We start from the raw sequence: 17334 nt of genomic DNA, 5'->3' as shown, positions 1-17334 counted from the left end.
CGGCCGTGGGGATCCAGGCAGGAGGGGGCGAGAGGACAGGAGGGGGTGAGAGGGCCACACACTCCCACCAGGCAGAGAAGCAGGGCAGGTGCTGGTCCACTCAGCGCCGCGAGGTGGCTGGGGAGCAGATTTTGGCACCAGTAGCAGGTCGATGGCGGTGAAGGCTGGGCCCAGGAGGGGCGTCTGGGGACAGATGATGAGAGCGGGCACACGCCAGGGCTCCAGCCCCGCCTTCTGCAGAAGCTGGCCTTGCAGGGTAGCGATGATCAGAGGCCACGTGAGGCCCGAGGAGCCCAGAGATGCTGCAACCCTACAGCACTGCTGGCAGGTCTGCCTCCTGTCCTCTACAGCTAGGACACCGTCTCACGGCCTCTGTCCCTCGGGCCGTCTGATCCCGGGATGCCCACCCAGCCCTGCTCCTCCTCCTACAGGATGACAGGTTAGGCAGTGGTCCCACATGGGCAGGCACGGAGCCCCAGTGCCCTCCCCCACCGAGAGCTGCCCAGTGTGACTGCAGGTGGAGGGAGACGGGAGGGGTGCAGCTCGTAGAGAGAGGGGGCTCGCTGGCTGGATGACCGGGGCGGGGGGAGGCCACTCAGACGTGGCCAAGCCCCGCAGGCCGGTCCCACTTCGCATTTCCTCCTCCAGCCCTGAGGATCCTCAGGGCTCTCCCTCCTTCCTGCTCCCTCCTCATCTCCTGCCCTCTCTGTGGCTCCACACCATCCAGCTGCTGTGCCCTGCCCACTATGCTAGGCTGCCTTGGCTCAGCCGGCTTCCAGAAATGACTGTGGACCCAGAAAGAGGCCCTAGAGCCTGCAGGGCTGCTGCGGGGCAGGTGTGTGTGTGTGTGTGTGCGCGCGCGCGCGTGCTCAGTGATCGGGGCTCGTCGTCCTGCAGAACTGTGCCTTCTCTCCTCCCCACCCTGAGCACGTCTGGCCTCAAAGAGTAGGGATGAGGTACCCAGAGAAGGATGAGGTCCTCAGAGAAGGTTCTCTGAGGTCCTCAGAGAAGGGCTGCCCCCTCAACCCTCTGCCAAAGCCCACCCGTGCTCCCAAGTGAAACACTGGGCCTGCGGCAGAGGGCAAGGAGCAGGGTGCCTCCCCTTCTCTCCGAACCCCTGGAAGCTCCTGACCATCCTGGTGGTGGTGAGGCCCAGGCCCGTCACGGAGTCCAGGAGCAGTGGACACGGCGCATCCACACTGCAGGGCAGTCCATGGCACTTAAAAGATTGTTGTTTGTTGAAACTTGGAAGCAGAATAAAAAATGCTACTTGTCAGTTGGAGCACACCCTGATATCAAACACGTCGGCATTATAATTGCCTTGTTCTGAATAGCTTTAATTTACACGCTTAAAAAAAAAAGGCCTTATGTGGATGGAAGTCCTCTCCTTGGGGTGGGGGGTGCCCGGGGGGCCTGTGGGGGGAACCACCTCCGCTTTTGACTGGGGCATCGCAGTGATGGTGGAGTCCGCTTCTGCTGCAGGTGGGCGGGTGGTGGTGGCCTGCAGTGGCTGCTGCTAAGAGCAGCCAGGGCATCCTGTAGGGACCTGGCCCCCGGCTGGGAGGAGTGTGGGCAGTGCACGTGGTCCAGGCCCTCTGAGGACAGGGAGCCAGAACCCAGGGCATCCCTAATGTGGGACCAGCAGAGCGGGGCCAGTTGGAAGATCCCCACCACTCCCAGGGCTGTGGCCTAATGAGCATGTAGAAAATCAGAAGTGGATGGAATTTAGGTATGCGTCGGTTTTTTAAGTGACAAGATTTCTTGCTTTTGAGGCTGGCAGATATGAGGATGGGTCTGGTGCTGGACGAGCCATTCTGCAGACGCGGGACGCAGGGCGGGTGGCCCGATGGGCAGGATATTCGCACCCTAACGCTGCCGTCCCTCTCCCCAGGCTGGAGTGGGTGGAGATCATCGAGCCGCGCACGCGCGAGCGCATGTACGCCAACCTGGTCACGGGCGAATGCGTGTGGGACCCGCCAGCCGGCGTGCGCATCAAGCGCACCAGCGAGAATCAGTGGTGGGAGCTCTTCGACCCCAACACGTCGCGCTTCTACTACTACAACGCCACCACCCAGCGCACGGTGTGGCACCGGCCGCAGGACTGCGACATCATCCCTCTGGCCAAGCTGCAGACCCTGAAGCAGAACACCGAGTCCCCCAGAGCCTCGGCTGAGAACAGCCCCGGGAGGGGCAGCAGCGTCAGCCGTGACGGCAGCACCAGCTCGTCCCTGGAGCCGGAGCTGGATGCCGGCGACAAGGTGCAGGAGACTCTGGGGCGAGCCAGCCGGCAGGCCGTGCTCGGGGCGGTGAAGGAGGAGAGCGGCAGGTGAGGCCGGGCGCGGGGGCTGCAGGGGCCGCGGGGGCCGCAGCAGCCTGCCTCCTCCGGGTGGGACCCTGTGCCGGGAGGAAGGGCCGCGCTCCCCTGCCCCCGCCGGGGGCGGAGCCCGGCAGCGAGGGCCACTCTGCTCTGCTCTCTAGACCTGCCTGCCCAGCGTTGCCTGGGGCTGGAGGTTTCCTGGCTACTTGTGAAATTGCTTGGTTCTTTCCGCTGTGGGAAGTGCGAGCGTGGCTTCGGGACCCCAGAGCCGGCCCCGCAGAGTACGTGTGAGGTGGGGGTGCCTTCCCCAGGCAGACCAGCCTGTCGTTCTCGGGACGCAGATTCGTGGGGATTCGTCGGCCCCACCTGGCACCGAGCACGCCTGCCCAAGCTTGACAGATCTCGCCAGCATCCTGGGAGGGAGGTGAGGGGGTCACCCCCGTTTTACAAAGGAAGGACTGAGGTGGTCGGCAGCGAGGCAGAGCCCAGGAAGTGTCCGCCCTACCCAGCGGCCGCTGTGGCTGTGTGCAGAGGTGACTGTTTTCCCTCCTGGACTGGCGAACAGTGAGGGCTCCCACCTCCTGCTGGCCTCGCACATCTGGACGTCTCCCCCCAGCTCTTGTGGCCCACCCCAAGTGCCCATACCCCAGAGCCTGAACCCCAAGTACCCATTCCCCAGAGGCTGCACCCTGAGTGCCTGTACCCCAGAGCTGGCACTCAGCAGACCCTGTCCCAGGCACCAGAGTTGACCCCAGGGCCCAGCACTCAAGGGACCAAGTCCAGAAGGAATGGCCGGATGACATGTGCCCTGGAGGAAAACCAAACAGGCTGGAAGTTACCAGAAAGAAGCCAGGGAGGATCTGGAATTGGAGGCTGGGCAGGAACAGGGTGGCGGGAAAGGGGCTGGGCGGCTGGGTTTCACTTGGGGACAGTGGAAATCACAGAGCAGCCGAAAGCCGACTTACACGGTGGGTCCATTTGCTCCTTGGAGAATGACGTGCCAGGCCAGGGACAGTGGCATCGTGTGCCGAGGGTGCGGGGGGCAGACAGGCAGAGTCGGATGCGCTGGGACTCGAGACTGGCTGTGCTGCTTCTGCACAGCATGGGGAGCCGGACACGCGTGGGGGCAGGTCAGCATGGGTGCTGGGCACACGCTGGGCTCGGGCCAGAGCCTGAGGCCTGGGCAGGTGGCCCTGAGCGGGCTGATAGGCTGTTTGGGAGTTGTCCTCAGGAGACAGAGCCCGGGATGAGCCCCAAGGAGGAAGCAAGCGGGTGAGTTTGAAAAGCAGCCTTCCGCCCTTCTGGTGTCCTCACGGAGCTCAGGCTGGCTGCTTCCTCCTGTGCAGCAGATCTGACAGCCTTTGGGCTCAGATGCCCTCCCGTTTGCCTTGGGTTGGGATGGGTGCTGGCTCATCCTTGCAGGCAGGTGAAGGGACTGGACTCTAGGATTCTGTTGACCAACGTGTCCAGCACCCATGCCCGCTATCTGTGGGTGGGGGTGTCTTCTTTCCAAAAGTGTCCTGGATGCAGCGTGGTGACTCGGATCATGGGGTCGGCTTGGGATCGGGTTCCCACAAGAAGCCCTGTTTGGACATGGATTAGAATTGTGTTGGATTTGTGGGGAGTAGGCACCTTGATTATGTCACCTTATCCCGTAGATGAAGGTGGTGCATTTTACACTTTTTTCCACAAAGGACTTGCATATTTTTTTAAGGTTTATTTTTAGGTACCATATGAAGTCATATGATCGTTACTGGTATACAGACATGAGTTTTTATTTGTCAGTTCTGTTTTTACACTTCTGTTGAGCTCTCGTTAGTTTCAGTAGAGTTCACCGTCTGTCTCCTGGGTTGCCTGTGACACTGGCCAGCTGTCCCAAGCTGGTCAGCACTTTCACAATGAGGATGAACCAGGGCGGGCTCGTCCCTATGCTCAGGCTGCTGGCCTGCTGTCCGTGTGACACTGTGACACTGTCCATCGGGCTGCGGCATCCCTTTCAATTATTAGGCTTTTTAGCATGAATGGATGCGGAACCTTATGCAGTACATTTTCTTAGTCTATTGTGGGTTGAATTTTGTCCCCCAAAAGATATGCTGAAGTCCTAATTCTCAGCACCTGTGAATGTGGCCTTATTGAGAAACAGGGCTGTTGCAGACATCGTTAGTTAAGCTGAGACGGGGCCGCCCTGGAGTGGGTGGGGTCCTAGTCCCGCGGGACTGGTGTCCTTGCAAGAAGACAGACGCACAGGACAACACCCTGACGGCCGAGGCAGAGCCTGGAGCCCTGGGGCCGCAAGCCGAGGGACGCCAAGGACGGCTGGCCCCACCGGAAGCTGGATGGGGGCCTGAGCAGGTTCGCTCCAAGCATCCAGGAGGAGCCGGCCCTGCTGGCACCTTGATCCTGGGCTTCCAGCCTCCAGGGCCATGAGAGAGTGAATGTCTGTTCTTCTGAGATGCCCACTTTGTGGTGCTGGTTCCAGCAGCCCCAGGCACTACTACAACCGGCATTTTTAAACAATCATCTATTTCATGTATTCCTGGGATACTCTGTGTAATTTTTAAAATAGATTCAGGTTGCGAATATTTTATTTAGGATTTTTTTTTCCATGTTGATAAGTGAAAATGGCCTATACTTTTCTCCTTGTTCTGTGTGTTCTGGTTTTTTATCAACAGTGGGAGTGTTTCCTCTGAAACATTGTCTGTTCCTGGAGTGTCTGGCAAAGAGCACTTGCTCACCAGCCAGGCCTGTGACCCGTGTGGATGGAGTTTTAACTACTGATTCCTTTTCTTTACTGCTTGCAGGAACGTTCAGGCATTTACTGTCTGAAATCCTATTTTACGGAGGCCTGCTGATCTAAGTCACAGACACATTGGCATGGGCTGCCCTGGTGCCCCTTCCTCCGTGGACATTGGTCCACACAGGCCCTTTGCTTCTGCTGCCGCGCCGTATGCAGGCTCCTGGTGGGTTTCCACGCGCTCAGTCTTCTCAGAGAACCCGCTCCGGCTCTCCGGAGCCTCTTTTGTGTCACTGCTCTTCTATTTATTGGACATTTTTTTCTCAGTCTTTTACTAACTTATTGTTGGAAACTTAACTCATCTATTTTCACTATTTCTTCTGAAATGAACTTTTGAAGTCATGCTTCCCTCAGCATACTACTTTAGTTTTATTACACAACTCTTGGTATGTAGAATTTTCATTGTTCAATTTTAAATATTTTCTACTTTTAATTATGATTGCTTTTTTGACTCATTTGTAATTTAGAAATGTCTTCATTTCCAAAACTGTAGGTTACTCTCCATTCTTGTTCTTGATTGTGAACTTAATTTCATTTTGGCCAGAAAGCATGATTTCTTTTGAGACTTGCTTTGTAGCCTAAATCCTGAATTTTTATAAATGATTTCAGGACTACTTCAAAATTTTCTGTTCTCTGTTAGGTCTAGGGTTCTCTGTGTGTTTGTTAGGTCAAATCTGTTAATTGTGTCAATTGAGTTTCTTACTAATTTTTTGTCTACCTGATCTACCGATTCTGAGAGGTAAAGTCTCCCCAGACGGTGCAATTGGCCTGTCCCTCCTTCCTGTCTCGCACTGCTGCTGCCTGTGTGTGGAAGCTGTGGATTGGCTGTGCATAGATTTGCAGTTAGGTGTCCTGATGCGTTTTTCCTTTGTCGTTATGTTGTTTACCTGCTGACGTTTTTTGCCTTGAAGTGTGCTTTGGAACTAGCGTCGGCCAGTTTCTCCGTGGTTAGTATTTGCCTCTGAACGGCAGTCCTTTCCCGTGTGCTTTAGGTGTCTTTCTCATCAGTAACCTATTGGGTTAAGGTCATGCTTCATTCCAGCACCTGTCCTTGGTCTGGCGGGATGGTTGCGGGGGTGCTTCCTGGGGATCCCTGATACGGAGAGAGGATGTGGTTTACCATCCTCGTATCCTCCAGGCCCAGGCTCTTCCTGTCATCCTTCTTCCTGCGTCGTCCCCAAACTGCTCCATGCACGCGTCCACCGCCCAGCGTGTTCCTGTGCATGGGGGGCTGTGGGCTGTGCTCCCCGCCGCAGGACACTGCTCTTAAGCTGCGTGCACCCTGCAGCCCGGGGCAGCCCTGCACCTCCTCCTCTGTGCCCGGGGCCCGGGTGGGAGCATTTGGGGTGAGTGACCGGCAGGGCGGCCCTGGACCGGGCTTACCCAGCAGATCTGGTCAGGCAGAATCTCGCGGATGTGAATCGGCTGCTTCTGCCTTTTGCACACTTTCTTCTGGAGCTGCTGGCTGACTGTTCAGTGTGCAGGAGCCCTCATGGACCCCAGGGCTCAGCTCCTCACCAGTGCCCCCAGCATGCCTACTGACTGGTCCCTGGTGTCCTTGATTTTGACGCAACCAAATTTGCCATTATTTTCGCCTTATGGTTTGTTTTCTTTTTCTTTTTTTTTTTATAATAAATTTGTTTGTTTATTTTTGGCTGCATTGGGTCTTCGTTGCTGTGCACGGGTTTCTCAGGTTGCGGCGAGGTGAGCGGGGACTACTCTTCATCGCGGTGCGCGGGCTTCTTGTTGCAGTGGCTTCTCTTGTTGCGTAGCACGGGCTCTAGGCGCACGGGCTTCAGTAGTTGCGGCGTGCAGGCTCAGTAGTTGTGGCTTGCGGGCTCTAGAGCGCAGGCTCGGTAGTTGTGGCGCACGGGCTTAGTTGCTCCGCGGCATGTGGGATCTTCCCGGACCAGGGCTCGAACCCGTGTCCCCTGCATTGGCAGGCGGATTCTTAACCACTGCGCCACCAGGGAAGCCCGTGGTTTGTTTTTAATGTTTTGCTTAGAAAGTTCTTTCTTGGCCTAGGCCCAGAGGTATTCGCTTATATGTCTTGTGTTAACTTTATAGTTTTCTCTTCCATGTGGAGGCCTAGGTCTGCCTGGTGCCACCTTCGTGTGGGGCCAGAAGGATCCTCGTTCCGTCTCCTCCCCGGCCCGCCCGCGCCACACGCCACCTTCTTTCCCTACCGCGCCGTCAGTCTGCTGTCTCGGCGCCACCCGAGCCTCGTGTGTGCTAGGAAGCGCCCCTGTCTCCTCTTTGTATTTAAGAGCATCTTAGCTAGTTGTGGGCTTTTCTTCTATCATTTAAGTCCTAGAGTTCAGATTCCTCAGAAAACCCAGGTGGCTATTGCATGGACTACAGTATAGTGTAAACATAACTTTTGTTTGCACTGAGATACCAGAACGTTCACGTGACTGGCTTTATTGTAGTCGTCTGGGACTAAACCTGCAGTACCTCTGAGGTTCACCAGTAGTTTGAGCTCAGAAAATATATCTGCTGCAAAACTGTGTGGGAATGGAGATCTTGCTTCTTGTTTTAATTTTTGTGGCATGGGAAGGAGATGATAAAACAACCTGATTATTATTTGTGACTCAGACGTTCACTGTCGTCAAGATGACTCTACTGCAGTCTTGGTATCTCATGTAAGCTCTGTTTGCCTTATAATTTTAGGTTGAATTCATTGAGAAACATTCTCAAATCTGAAAAAAACCCTCACATTCAATGTTTGATGATAGTGGTCGAGTAGAGGTTTTTCTCAAACAGAAATTTCAGTCTAGGTCGTGAGTTTTTTAAAAAACTGCAGTAAAACTTTCCCCTTTCAAGCTGTTAAACTGTTGTGTAGTAGGTCAAGTCGGGATGTTTCGCTTCTATTTCTGACAAAAATCCATGGAACTGGTGATGGCAAAGTCCAGGAGAGCAGAGGAAGTTCTCAGCCGATGCCGCTGTCTCATGACTCGTGATGGGTTTGGTGTGTTCTGCAGTGCACCTGCCAGTGAAGGGTACGGTGCGTACCCTTAAACACCCACCCTGTGCGGGCCTTGTGGGTTCCCAGCTGAGCCTCTTCTGACACGCGTGTTTTAGCATGATCAGTTGTTAACACATCTTAGCGGATTCCACTTCAGGTTGGACTGAATTAGGTGTTTTCTCAGCTTCTTTGGCAGTAATTTCAGCTGTAGTTGCTCCACAGAGATGATTCAGAGGCCAATTCCTCAGTCCCTTCAAACTCAGTGTTGACTGCTTGAGTGAAGTAGCAGCTGCAGAGCAGTGTCAGGAACGTGCGGCCGTCTGGAGCCCAGGGACCCTCTGGTCCTTGGCTGCTGCTCTCACTGTCTCCTTGACTCTTCAAGACTCTGTCCGTGCCAAGAGGCTGATAGTCTGAAGCAGGTTTATTTGCTCTGGACACATAACTTCAGCTGCTGCAGTCAACACAATTTAATAAACTCATCATTGGTGAACAGCATTCCTTGCTTTCCTTGCTTGGCTAACAAATGAGCCACTTGGGAGCTTACTTGGTGTAAGGGTCCTTTTCATTTTCATTCTGTGAAGTAATTCTGCTGCGATGAGATTTCCATTTCGGGCTCTGACTGTTGTGCACATTGGGACATTGCAGTGCTTCCAGCAGGGCTGTGTGTCCTACCGACCCAGCAGCAAAGAGCCCGCATGGCCAGTCTGGTGCACGTCTGCGGGACAGTGTGTCTGGCGCTCTCCGCCGCCGCCCAGCCAGAGCCCGAGACCCGCGCGTCCTCACCGGTGCAGGAAGGCAGAGGAGAAGCCTGAGCTTCTGTTTGGCTTTGGCTGGAAAAGAATTTAGCCTATATGTACTGCTTTAACCACCTGACGAATGACAGATGACAAAGATGTGCTTCGAGATGTGTGGTTTGGACGAATTCCAACTTGCTTCACCCTCTATCAGGATGAGATAACTGAACGGGAGGCAGAACCATATTATTTGCTTTTGCCAAGAGTTAAGTTATTTGACGTTGGTAACTGACAAAGTGAAAAAGCACTTTGAGAAGGTTATGAGACAAGAAGACATTAGTGAGATATGGTTTGAATACGAAGGCACACCACTGAAATGGCATTATCCAATTGGTTTGCTCTTTGATCTTCTTGCATCAAGTTCAGCTCTTCCTTGGAACATCACAGTACATTTTAAGAGTTTTCCAGAAAAGGACCTTCTGCACTGTCCATCTAAGGATGTAATTGAAGCTCATTTTATGTCTTGTGTGAAAGAAGCGGATGCTTTAAAGCACAAAAGTCAAGTAATCAATGAAATGCAGAAAAAAGATCACAAGCAACTCTGGATGGGTTTACAAAATGACAGATTTGACCAGTTTTGGGCCATCAGTCGGAAACTCATGGACTATCCTGCAGAGGAAAATGGATTTCGTTACATCCCTTTTAGAATATACCAGACAACAACTGAACGGCCTTTCATTCGGCAGCTTTTTCGTCCTGTGGCTACAGATGGCCAATTGCATACACTAGGAGATCTCCTCAAAGAAGTCTGTCCTTCTGCAGTTGCTCCTGAAGATGGGGAAAAAAAAGAATCAAGTGAGGATTCATGGAATTGAACCAGTGTTGGAAACACCTTTGCAGTGGCTGAGGGAACACCTGAGCCACCCGGATAATTTTCTTCATATTCGTATCATCCCGCAACCAGCAGATTGAGGGATCAACCATTTGCTTGAACGGAATCACCCTTAAATAGGATTTACCCGAGCATGTCACCTTTCTGCTTCAGTCAGGTTTGGTGGAGGCAACCTGACCAGAAACACTGCTACAAGCCAAACAGGAAAAAGATTCCATGTCAGATAAGGGCACTTGGGCTGGTCTTACTTTGCATCACCACTGCTTTCCTCCGCTGCCGTCCTTAAACCTCAGCTGCGACATGAAAGACTTTACAGGACCACTGCAAGTCTTCTGTTTTCTTGTAAAATATAATGAAGCTGAAACCTTTGGCCTAAGAAGAAAATGGAACTATGTGCCACTCAATTTGTATTTCTGATTAACAAATAAACAGGGGTATTTCCTAAGGTGACCATCGTTGAACTTTAGCTCGAGGGAGTGGAAACACTGGTTTAATTTTCAAGAGAATTAGACTTAAGAAAGTAAAAGAGAAATTCTGTTATCAATAACTTTCAGTAATTTTTTGTAAAAGATCAAATTACAGTAAACCCACCTTTCCTTAATGAAAATTTCCTATGTTTACAGTCTTTTTTTATGCAATCTTGTAACTTTGATAGTGAACAGTGAGAGATTTTTAAATAAAGCCTCTAAATATGTTTTGTCATTTAATAACATTAAAAAAAAAAAAAAAGAGCCCGCATGCCACCGCGCCTGAAAGGCATAACAGTACAGGCCCACTCTCTTCATGGCGTGGCTTTGTGGGTAGGCAGGGTAGTAAAAGCGTCAGTGAAATGTCATGGGTCAGCCATGCATGTGGCACTCAGGCCGATGAGTTGCAGCTGCATCGCTGGGCCTGCGCCACGCTGAGTGATGCAAGCACCTCCTGTGGTCTCTGCCGTGGCCACGCACGTCACTGTTGCAGATGAGCGAATGGGACTGTGTTCCCATGTCGTGTTCCTGACGGACAATGGAATTTGAATCTCGTGTAGTTTTCACGTTTCACACACAAAAAATTTTTAATATATAAACCGTTCTTAGCTCACCTGCTATACAAAAACAGGCAGCAGGCTGGATGTGGCCCACAGGCTGTAGTTAGCTGCCCCCTGACCTGAAGGGGTGTGCAGGCTTCCTGGCGTGGCCAGCCCATGGGGCCTGGTGGCCTGGCCCGAGCCCCTCTGTGTCCCCCTCCTCACCACCCACTGCGTCTCAGCACAGTGGCCTCTTCCTGTTCCCGGGCTATGCCCAGCTCAGCCCCCTTGTGGGCCCGCTTTCCTGTCCACAGCTCAGACGCACCCCCCCAGAGAGCCATCCCTGGAGCTGTTTCCGGTCTGGTCCTACAGCAGCCTGAGGTTCTGGTTCGTTCTGCAGTGGACTGCACCCGGAGTGTGAGCCCTGTGGGAGCAGAAGTGTGTCTGCCTCACCTGCCTCGGGTTCCAGCCCCGGCCCAGGCCCAGCCGGAGCTCATCGGCTGGAGCCCCAGCTCTGAGGTGGACCTGGGCCGTAGTGGGCTGTCCCTGTAGGAGGGCGGCGGGCCTCCAGTCCGTTCAATCCGGGCCACGTTCCAGGCACCAGGGAGGGGTGGTGAGGGCACAAGAAATACTCAGACCAGATGACAGGGACGACTTTGTGGGCAGGAGCTGTGGATGAGAAACTAAAAGGACAGCACCCACATTCTGAAAAGTGAAAGAAAGGCGTGTTGTTTTTGATGTATCGTGTTTCTAAATGGTTGCACTTTTGGTCACGTCTCCTTTTCATTTTGCTGCGTTTCAGTTCTTCGCCGTCAGGAGGTCTCCTTGGGAACGACTATGAGATTTACCGGGATTACAGCGCGGATGGCCGCCTTCTCCACTGCAGGTAGGGCCCCTGCCTCAGGCCTGGCCCTGTCTCCTGACCCGGGGGTTGTTTTCCTGGCAGCTCTTCGGTGAGCTGGAGGAGACTCTGGCTCGGCAGGAAGCAACCAGCTGGGCGTGCACAGCATGCAGGGCCCTGCCCCAGCCAGTGGAACGTGAGGAGAGGGCGTCAGGGCCACCAGCGCCGGGGCAGAGTGGCCCCAGGCTCGCATGGCAGCTGCCAGTCACTGCGCAGCTTGGGGAGCTGTTGAGTCCGTGGTACTGGCCCTGGCCCCTGGCAGACCCCTCGGGGGCTCCTCAGCATGTGGTCTCCCTGGGAGCTCCGGGCCACACATCGGAGTGCTTTCCAGGCCACGTGGGGAAGACTGGTGCCAGCCGAAGGGAAGGGAGGAGGGTGGCCTCCCTCGGCCCTGGGTTGGCCTTGCAGGGCATTGGGGTTTCTGGATACGACCCTCAGGACCCTGGGCACAGCAGCCGTCGGTCTGGGCAGGGACCATCCCTTGGTCAGCTCGTGTGTCCAGGCTGGAGGAAGCACCTCCCCTGCAGCCGAGGGGGGCCGGGACGGGTGCTAGGCCCCTGGTGGCCTGGGTGCCCCCAGCACAGGCCAGCAGTAGTAATGTGTATTGTGGAGGGATTTGAAGGTGCGAGGGGCCTTTGGCAGATTGCTCAGTTTAGAGATTGAGCTTGCATGTGGTGACCGGGCTCGTTGATGTGGGAAGGGGTCTGAGCCTGCGTGGGGCCGGTGGTGTGGTGGTGTCCACAGATGCGTTTTGTGGCCTCCCACGTTCTCCGTGGTAAAGGGGTGCGGTGGCTGACAGGCAGGGCCTCACCCCCGGCTCCAGGGCAGGTCAGATCCCCGGACGTGTTTCTTCCCGTGCACTGAGTCCTGCTCTTGCCGGCTGCGCATCACGGCCCCGGGCCCTGCGGGATGCACGTGCCACCTGCTCTGTGGTGGCGCGGCGCTGCCCTGGCCCTGCCGTCCCGGTGCAACCTGGGCCGGGTGTGAGAGCAGCTCCCTCAGCCGGCACAGCGGGAAGGACAGGGAGACTGTGGGGGAGGAGGGCCGTGTGCCGGCGGCCGTGCAGCCCGGCGCGGGGCATGTCAGGGGCCTGCGGTTTGCGGGGTGGTCCGAGGACCACGTGGCTCCGGTTTTGTGACGTGGTCTCTTCTCGTCGCGCGTGAGCTGCGCCCGCATCTGGGGCAGAGGCTTCCCTCCAGACCCACGCTGCGGCGTCCGAGCCCGGCTTCCCTGCCGCTCCTTCGGGGTTCTGGGTGCCGCACGTGGGGCAGCGCTTCCCTGAGGCGGCGTCTCCTTGTTTGGAGAACGGCGGCTGCCCTGCGCTGAGCGGAGGCCCCGCCCGCACGCTCCCACCGCACTTCCCGGGCGTGGGAGGCCGCCTCTCCCCTCGTGGGCCGGAAGCCTCCTCCGAACAAGGGCGTGGGGCGGCGCCCGAGCGGAGCCCACAGGGGATGAGGGGTCGAGAGAGAAGCAGGGGACGCCTGGTCTGGGGAGCCACGAGGAGCCGGAGGGGTCGGCGGGCGGGCGGGAGGCTGGAGGGGGCGCGGCGGGGGCCCTGCGGGGCTGCGGGGCTGCGGGGCTGCGGGGGGCCGGCCTGCGGGGCTGCGGGGGGCCGGCCTGTGGGGCGGGAAGTGAGGCCGGCGTCTGCTCTGTGAGCCAGGCGGCCCTCGTTTCCCCGTAAGACGTGGAGCCCGCGGCCCCGGGGCCTGCCTTGGGGATGGAGCCAGAGGCTCCTGTGCGGGTGGCCCGCCCTCAGCCAGGGCGCCGCCTGCCTGCCGGGCACCTTCCTTCCTGCTGCCCCGTTGCCGCCTCTGCCCTGACTCAATGGAAGCGCTCTGGCCCCGGAGTAGACTGCTCTCTGGACTCCGCCCGACATGGCACACTGAGCTAAGGACTTCATCGTATGCGCATCGTGTTGTTTAATCCTCCTAGGAACTGATGACACTGGGACAGAGCCGGGAGGTGATTTCCCACAGCCTGCAGCCAGGGAACAATGGCCTGGAGTTCGGCCACAGATCTTTGGGACTCCAGAGCTGGCTCTCTGGGTCTGCTGGCCCCGGGCACACTAACTGCCGCCCTCCGCTCTGCCTGCTTGGCCTGGGGGGCAGGCCGCGAGCAGCCTCCGGCAACCAGGAGTGGAGCCCTGGCTGCAGGCTGACTTCTGCCCTGGGTGGTGAGGTCAGGCTGCAGGATTTGGTCCTGGTCATGCCGGAGCAGGCTGCCCGGCTCGAGGCCTCTCACTCTCACCCTGATCGCACTTGCTGACCCTGGTTCTCTTAAGTCCTGCCTCACCCACGCCCAGTAATTAGGACTCATGGCCTTATCCAGAAAGCCCCAGCCTCAGTCAGAGGACAAAGGCGGAGGACCAGACTACACAACTGGTTTCTTAAGACGCTTGGGATTTCTCCTTTCTGTGATGGTGGATTCACTTAACTGAGACCAGCCTGTACAACAAGAACAAAATAGACCAAATATTCCCGCAGGCATCCGAGGAGCCAGGACGTGTGGCCAAGGTCTGGCAGTCAGTGCAGCCCAGCACACGTGTCACCACCTCAGGAGCCACAGAGGGGACCTTGGCAGCATTCCATGTTTCTACTGGGACTCCTGAAAGGCTACACGAAGGCATAGGGTGAGCCATAAGTAGACCAGTCCTTGAATAGACGCCCGAATTCCAGTCAACTCAGTCCCAGAAGGGATTCAGGTGATCTGCCCTTATCCCAGCTGCCTGCTAGAAACAAAAGTAAACCAGAGCCTCAAATTATCTCTACAGTTTTTCATACACAGTCACCAGAATTTCAGTCTAAAATTGCCAGAACTGATTAGAAACAAAAACAGATAATAGAAACAGACCCACCGGAGATCTATATTTTGGAGTTATCAGACACTCACTTTAATAAATATGATTCATTTGTACAAGATATTAGATGGCAGTTTTTCCAAATCAAATAATTTCATCAAGATAGATCACATTCTAGGCCATAAAACACAGCTTAACAAATTTAAAAGAAATAATACAGTATCTGCTCTCAGACCACAATGGAATTAAACTAGAAATCAGTAACAGAAAGAAAGCTGGAAAACCCCCAAATACTTGCAGGTTAAACAACACACTTCTGAATAACACATGGGTCAAAGAAGAAATCTCAAGAGAAATTTTTAAATATTTTGAACTGAATAAAAATGAAAACACAACTTAAAATTTGTGGGGTGTGATAAAGGCAGTACTTAGAGGGAAATTTATATCAGTGAGTGCATATATTAGAAAAGAAGAAAAATCTAAAATCAATCATCCAAGTTTTCATTCTCGGAAACTAGGAGAAGATGAGCAAATTAAGTACAAAGTAAGCAGAAGAAAAGATAGATATTAAAAATTAGAGCAGAAATCAATGAAATTGAAATAGGAAATTAATGGAAAAAAATCAGTGAAATGAAAACCTGGTTCTTTGAAATGATGAATAAAACCAATAAGCACTAGCCAGTCTAAGAAAAAGAGAGAAAGGACACAAATTATTAATATCAGGAATGAAAGAAGCGATATCCCTACAGATTCCTTGGACATTAAAAAGAAAATACAGGGAATTCCCTGGCGGTCCAGTGGTTGGGACTCTGTGCCTTCACTGCTGAGGGCCCAGGTTCGATCCTTGGTCAGGGAACTAGGATCCCGCAAACCGCGTGGCCGAAAAAAACATAAAATACAGGGATGCTATGAACAACTCTGTGCACACAGCTTGATAACCTACGTGAAATAAACCAGTTCTTTAAAAGACACGATCTGCCAAGACTCATATAACAAGGAATAGACAATCTGAATAGGTCTGCATCTGTTAAAGAAGTTGAATCAATAATTAATAATCTTCCAAAACAGAAAGGACCAGGCCCAGATGGGTTGGGTTCACTGGCGAGTTCTACCAAACATTTATGGAAGAAATTAATACCAGTTCTCTACAGTCTCTTTCAAAGGATGGAAGCAGAGGGAATACTTCCTAACTCATTCTATGAGGTCAGTATTACCCTAATATCAAAATCAGAAAAACACATTACAAGAAAAGAAAAGATAGAGAGACCAGTCTCTCTCATGAACATGGATATAAAAATCCTCAACAAAATATTAGCAAATCAAATCCACCACTGTATAGAAAGAATTACACACCATGACCAAGTGGGATTTATCCTAGGTATGCAAGGTTGGTTCAACATTTGAGAATCAGTATACTCCATTACATCAATAGGCCAAAGAAGAAAAATCCATGATCTTATCAGCCGATGCAGAAAAAGCATTTGGCAAAAATCCAACACCCATTCATGATTAAAAAAAAAGAACAAACCCTCAGTAAACTAGGAACTAGAGAGGAACTTCCTTAACCTGATGAAGAATATCTGTGAAAAATTTACAGCTAACATCATACATAGTAGTGAGAAGCTCAAAGCTTTCCCACTAAGACCAGGAGCAAGACAAGGGTTTCCCTTCTGACCTCTGCTTTTCAGCATCGTATTGGAAGTCCTTGCTAATGCAGTAACACAAGAAAAAGAAATAAAAGATATACAGATTGGGAAGGAAAAAATAAAACTGTCTTTGTCTACAGATCACATGATCATCTATGTAGAAAATCCTAAAGAACTGACAAACTCCTAGAACTAAGTGATTATAGCAAGGTTGTAGGATATAAGCTAAATATACAAAAGTTAATTGCTTTCCTATATACTAGCAATGAACAAGTGGAATTTGAAGTTAAAGTCAGTAGCATTTACATTAGTATCCCCCAAAATGAAATAGGTATAAATCTAACAAAATATGTGCAAAATCTATATGAGAAAAGCTATAAAATTCTGATGAAAGATATCAAGGAAGAACTAAGTAAATGGAGGAAGATGTCAGTTCTTCCCAACTTGATCTATATATTCAATGCAATCTCAGCATCCCAGCAGGTTATTCTGTGGATATTGACAAAGTGATAATAAAATTTCTATGGATAACATACCATTGTAAAGCAATTATACTCCAATAAAGATGTTAAAAAAAAAAATTTCTATGGAGAGGCAAAAGATCCAGAACAGCCTACACAATATTCAAGGAAAACAAAGTTGGAGGAGTAATACTAACCGAGTTCAAGACTTACTATAAAGCTACCCTTACCAAGACAATGTGGTATTGGTAAAAGAATAGACAGATAAATAGAATAGACTGGAGAAACAACCAATAGATCCCCATAAATATAGTCAACTAATCTTTGACAAAGGGGCAAAGGCAATGCAACGGAGCAAAGATGGTCTCTTCAACGGATGGTGCTGGAACAACTGAACGTTCACAGGCAAGAAAATGAATCTGGACACATTCCTTACACCCTTCATGGAAATTAACTCAAAATGGATCAGAGACCTAAATGTAAAACACAAAACTAACTCCTAGAAGGTAACGGAGGAGAAAACCCAGGTGACCTTGGGTTTGGCAGTGACTTTTTAGGTACAACATCGGAGGCATGATTCATGAAAGAAACAGTTGATAAGCCGGACTTCATTAAAATTAAAAATTTCTGTTCTGCAAAAGACAGTGTCAAGCGAATGAGCAGACAAGCCATAGACTGGGAGAAAACGTTTGCAAAAGACACAAATGATAAAGGACTGTTATCTGAAATATACAGAGAACTCTCAAAACCCAGCAGTAAGAAAACAACCTGATTTTAAAATAGGCCAAAGGGACTTCCCTAGTGGTGCAGTGGTTAAGAAT

General features: G+C 52.4%; 1 protein-coding gene and 1 pseudogene across 7 annotated transcripts in view; both read left to right on the top strand.

Moving 5' to 3' along the window:
- Positions 1 to 17334, top strand: part of ARHGAP39 (Rho GTPase activating protein 39) — an 82428-nt gene that overhangs the window by 46206 nt on the left and 18888 nt on the right. For all 7 annotated transcript variants that reach the window (XR_011070817.1, XR_011070818.1, XM_068526102.1 and 4 more), the window contains 2 exons: positions 1892 to 2326; positions 11511 to 11594. Coding sequence is in view for 5 of the 7 variants with exons in the window: in XM_068526102.1 (XP_068382203.1) it covers positions 1892 to 2326; positions 11511 to 11594 (519 nt within the window). In the remaining 2 variants the exon portion in view is untranslated. The remainder of the gene's footprint in view (positions 1 to 1891; positions 2327 to 11510; positions 11595 to 17334) is intronic.
- Positions 8785 to 9771, top strand: LOC137751541 (autophagy protein 5 pseudogene; annotated as a pseudogene).

This window comes from Eschrichtius robustus, chromosome 17 (genome assembly GCF_028021215.1).
Source record: "Eschrichtius robustus isolate mEscRob2 chromosome 17, mEscRob2.pri, whole genome shotgun sequence".
NCBI classification, from domain to species: domain Eukaryota; kingdom Metazoa; phylum Chordata; class Mammalia; order Artiodactyla; family Eschrichtiidae; genus Eschrichtius; species Eschrichtius robustus.
Note: the sequence above shows the minus strand (reverse complement) of the source record. Positions and strands in the feature narration are given on the sequence as shown.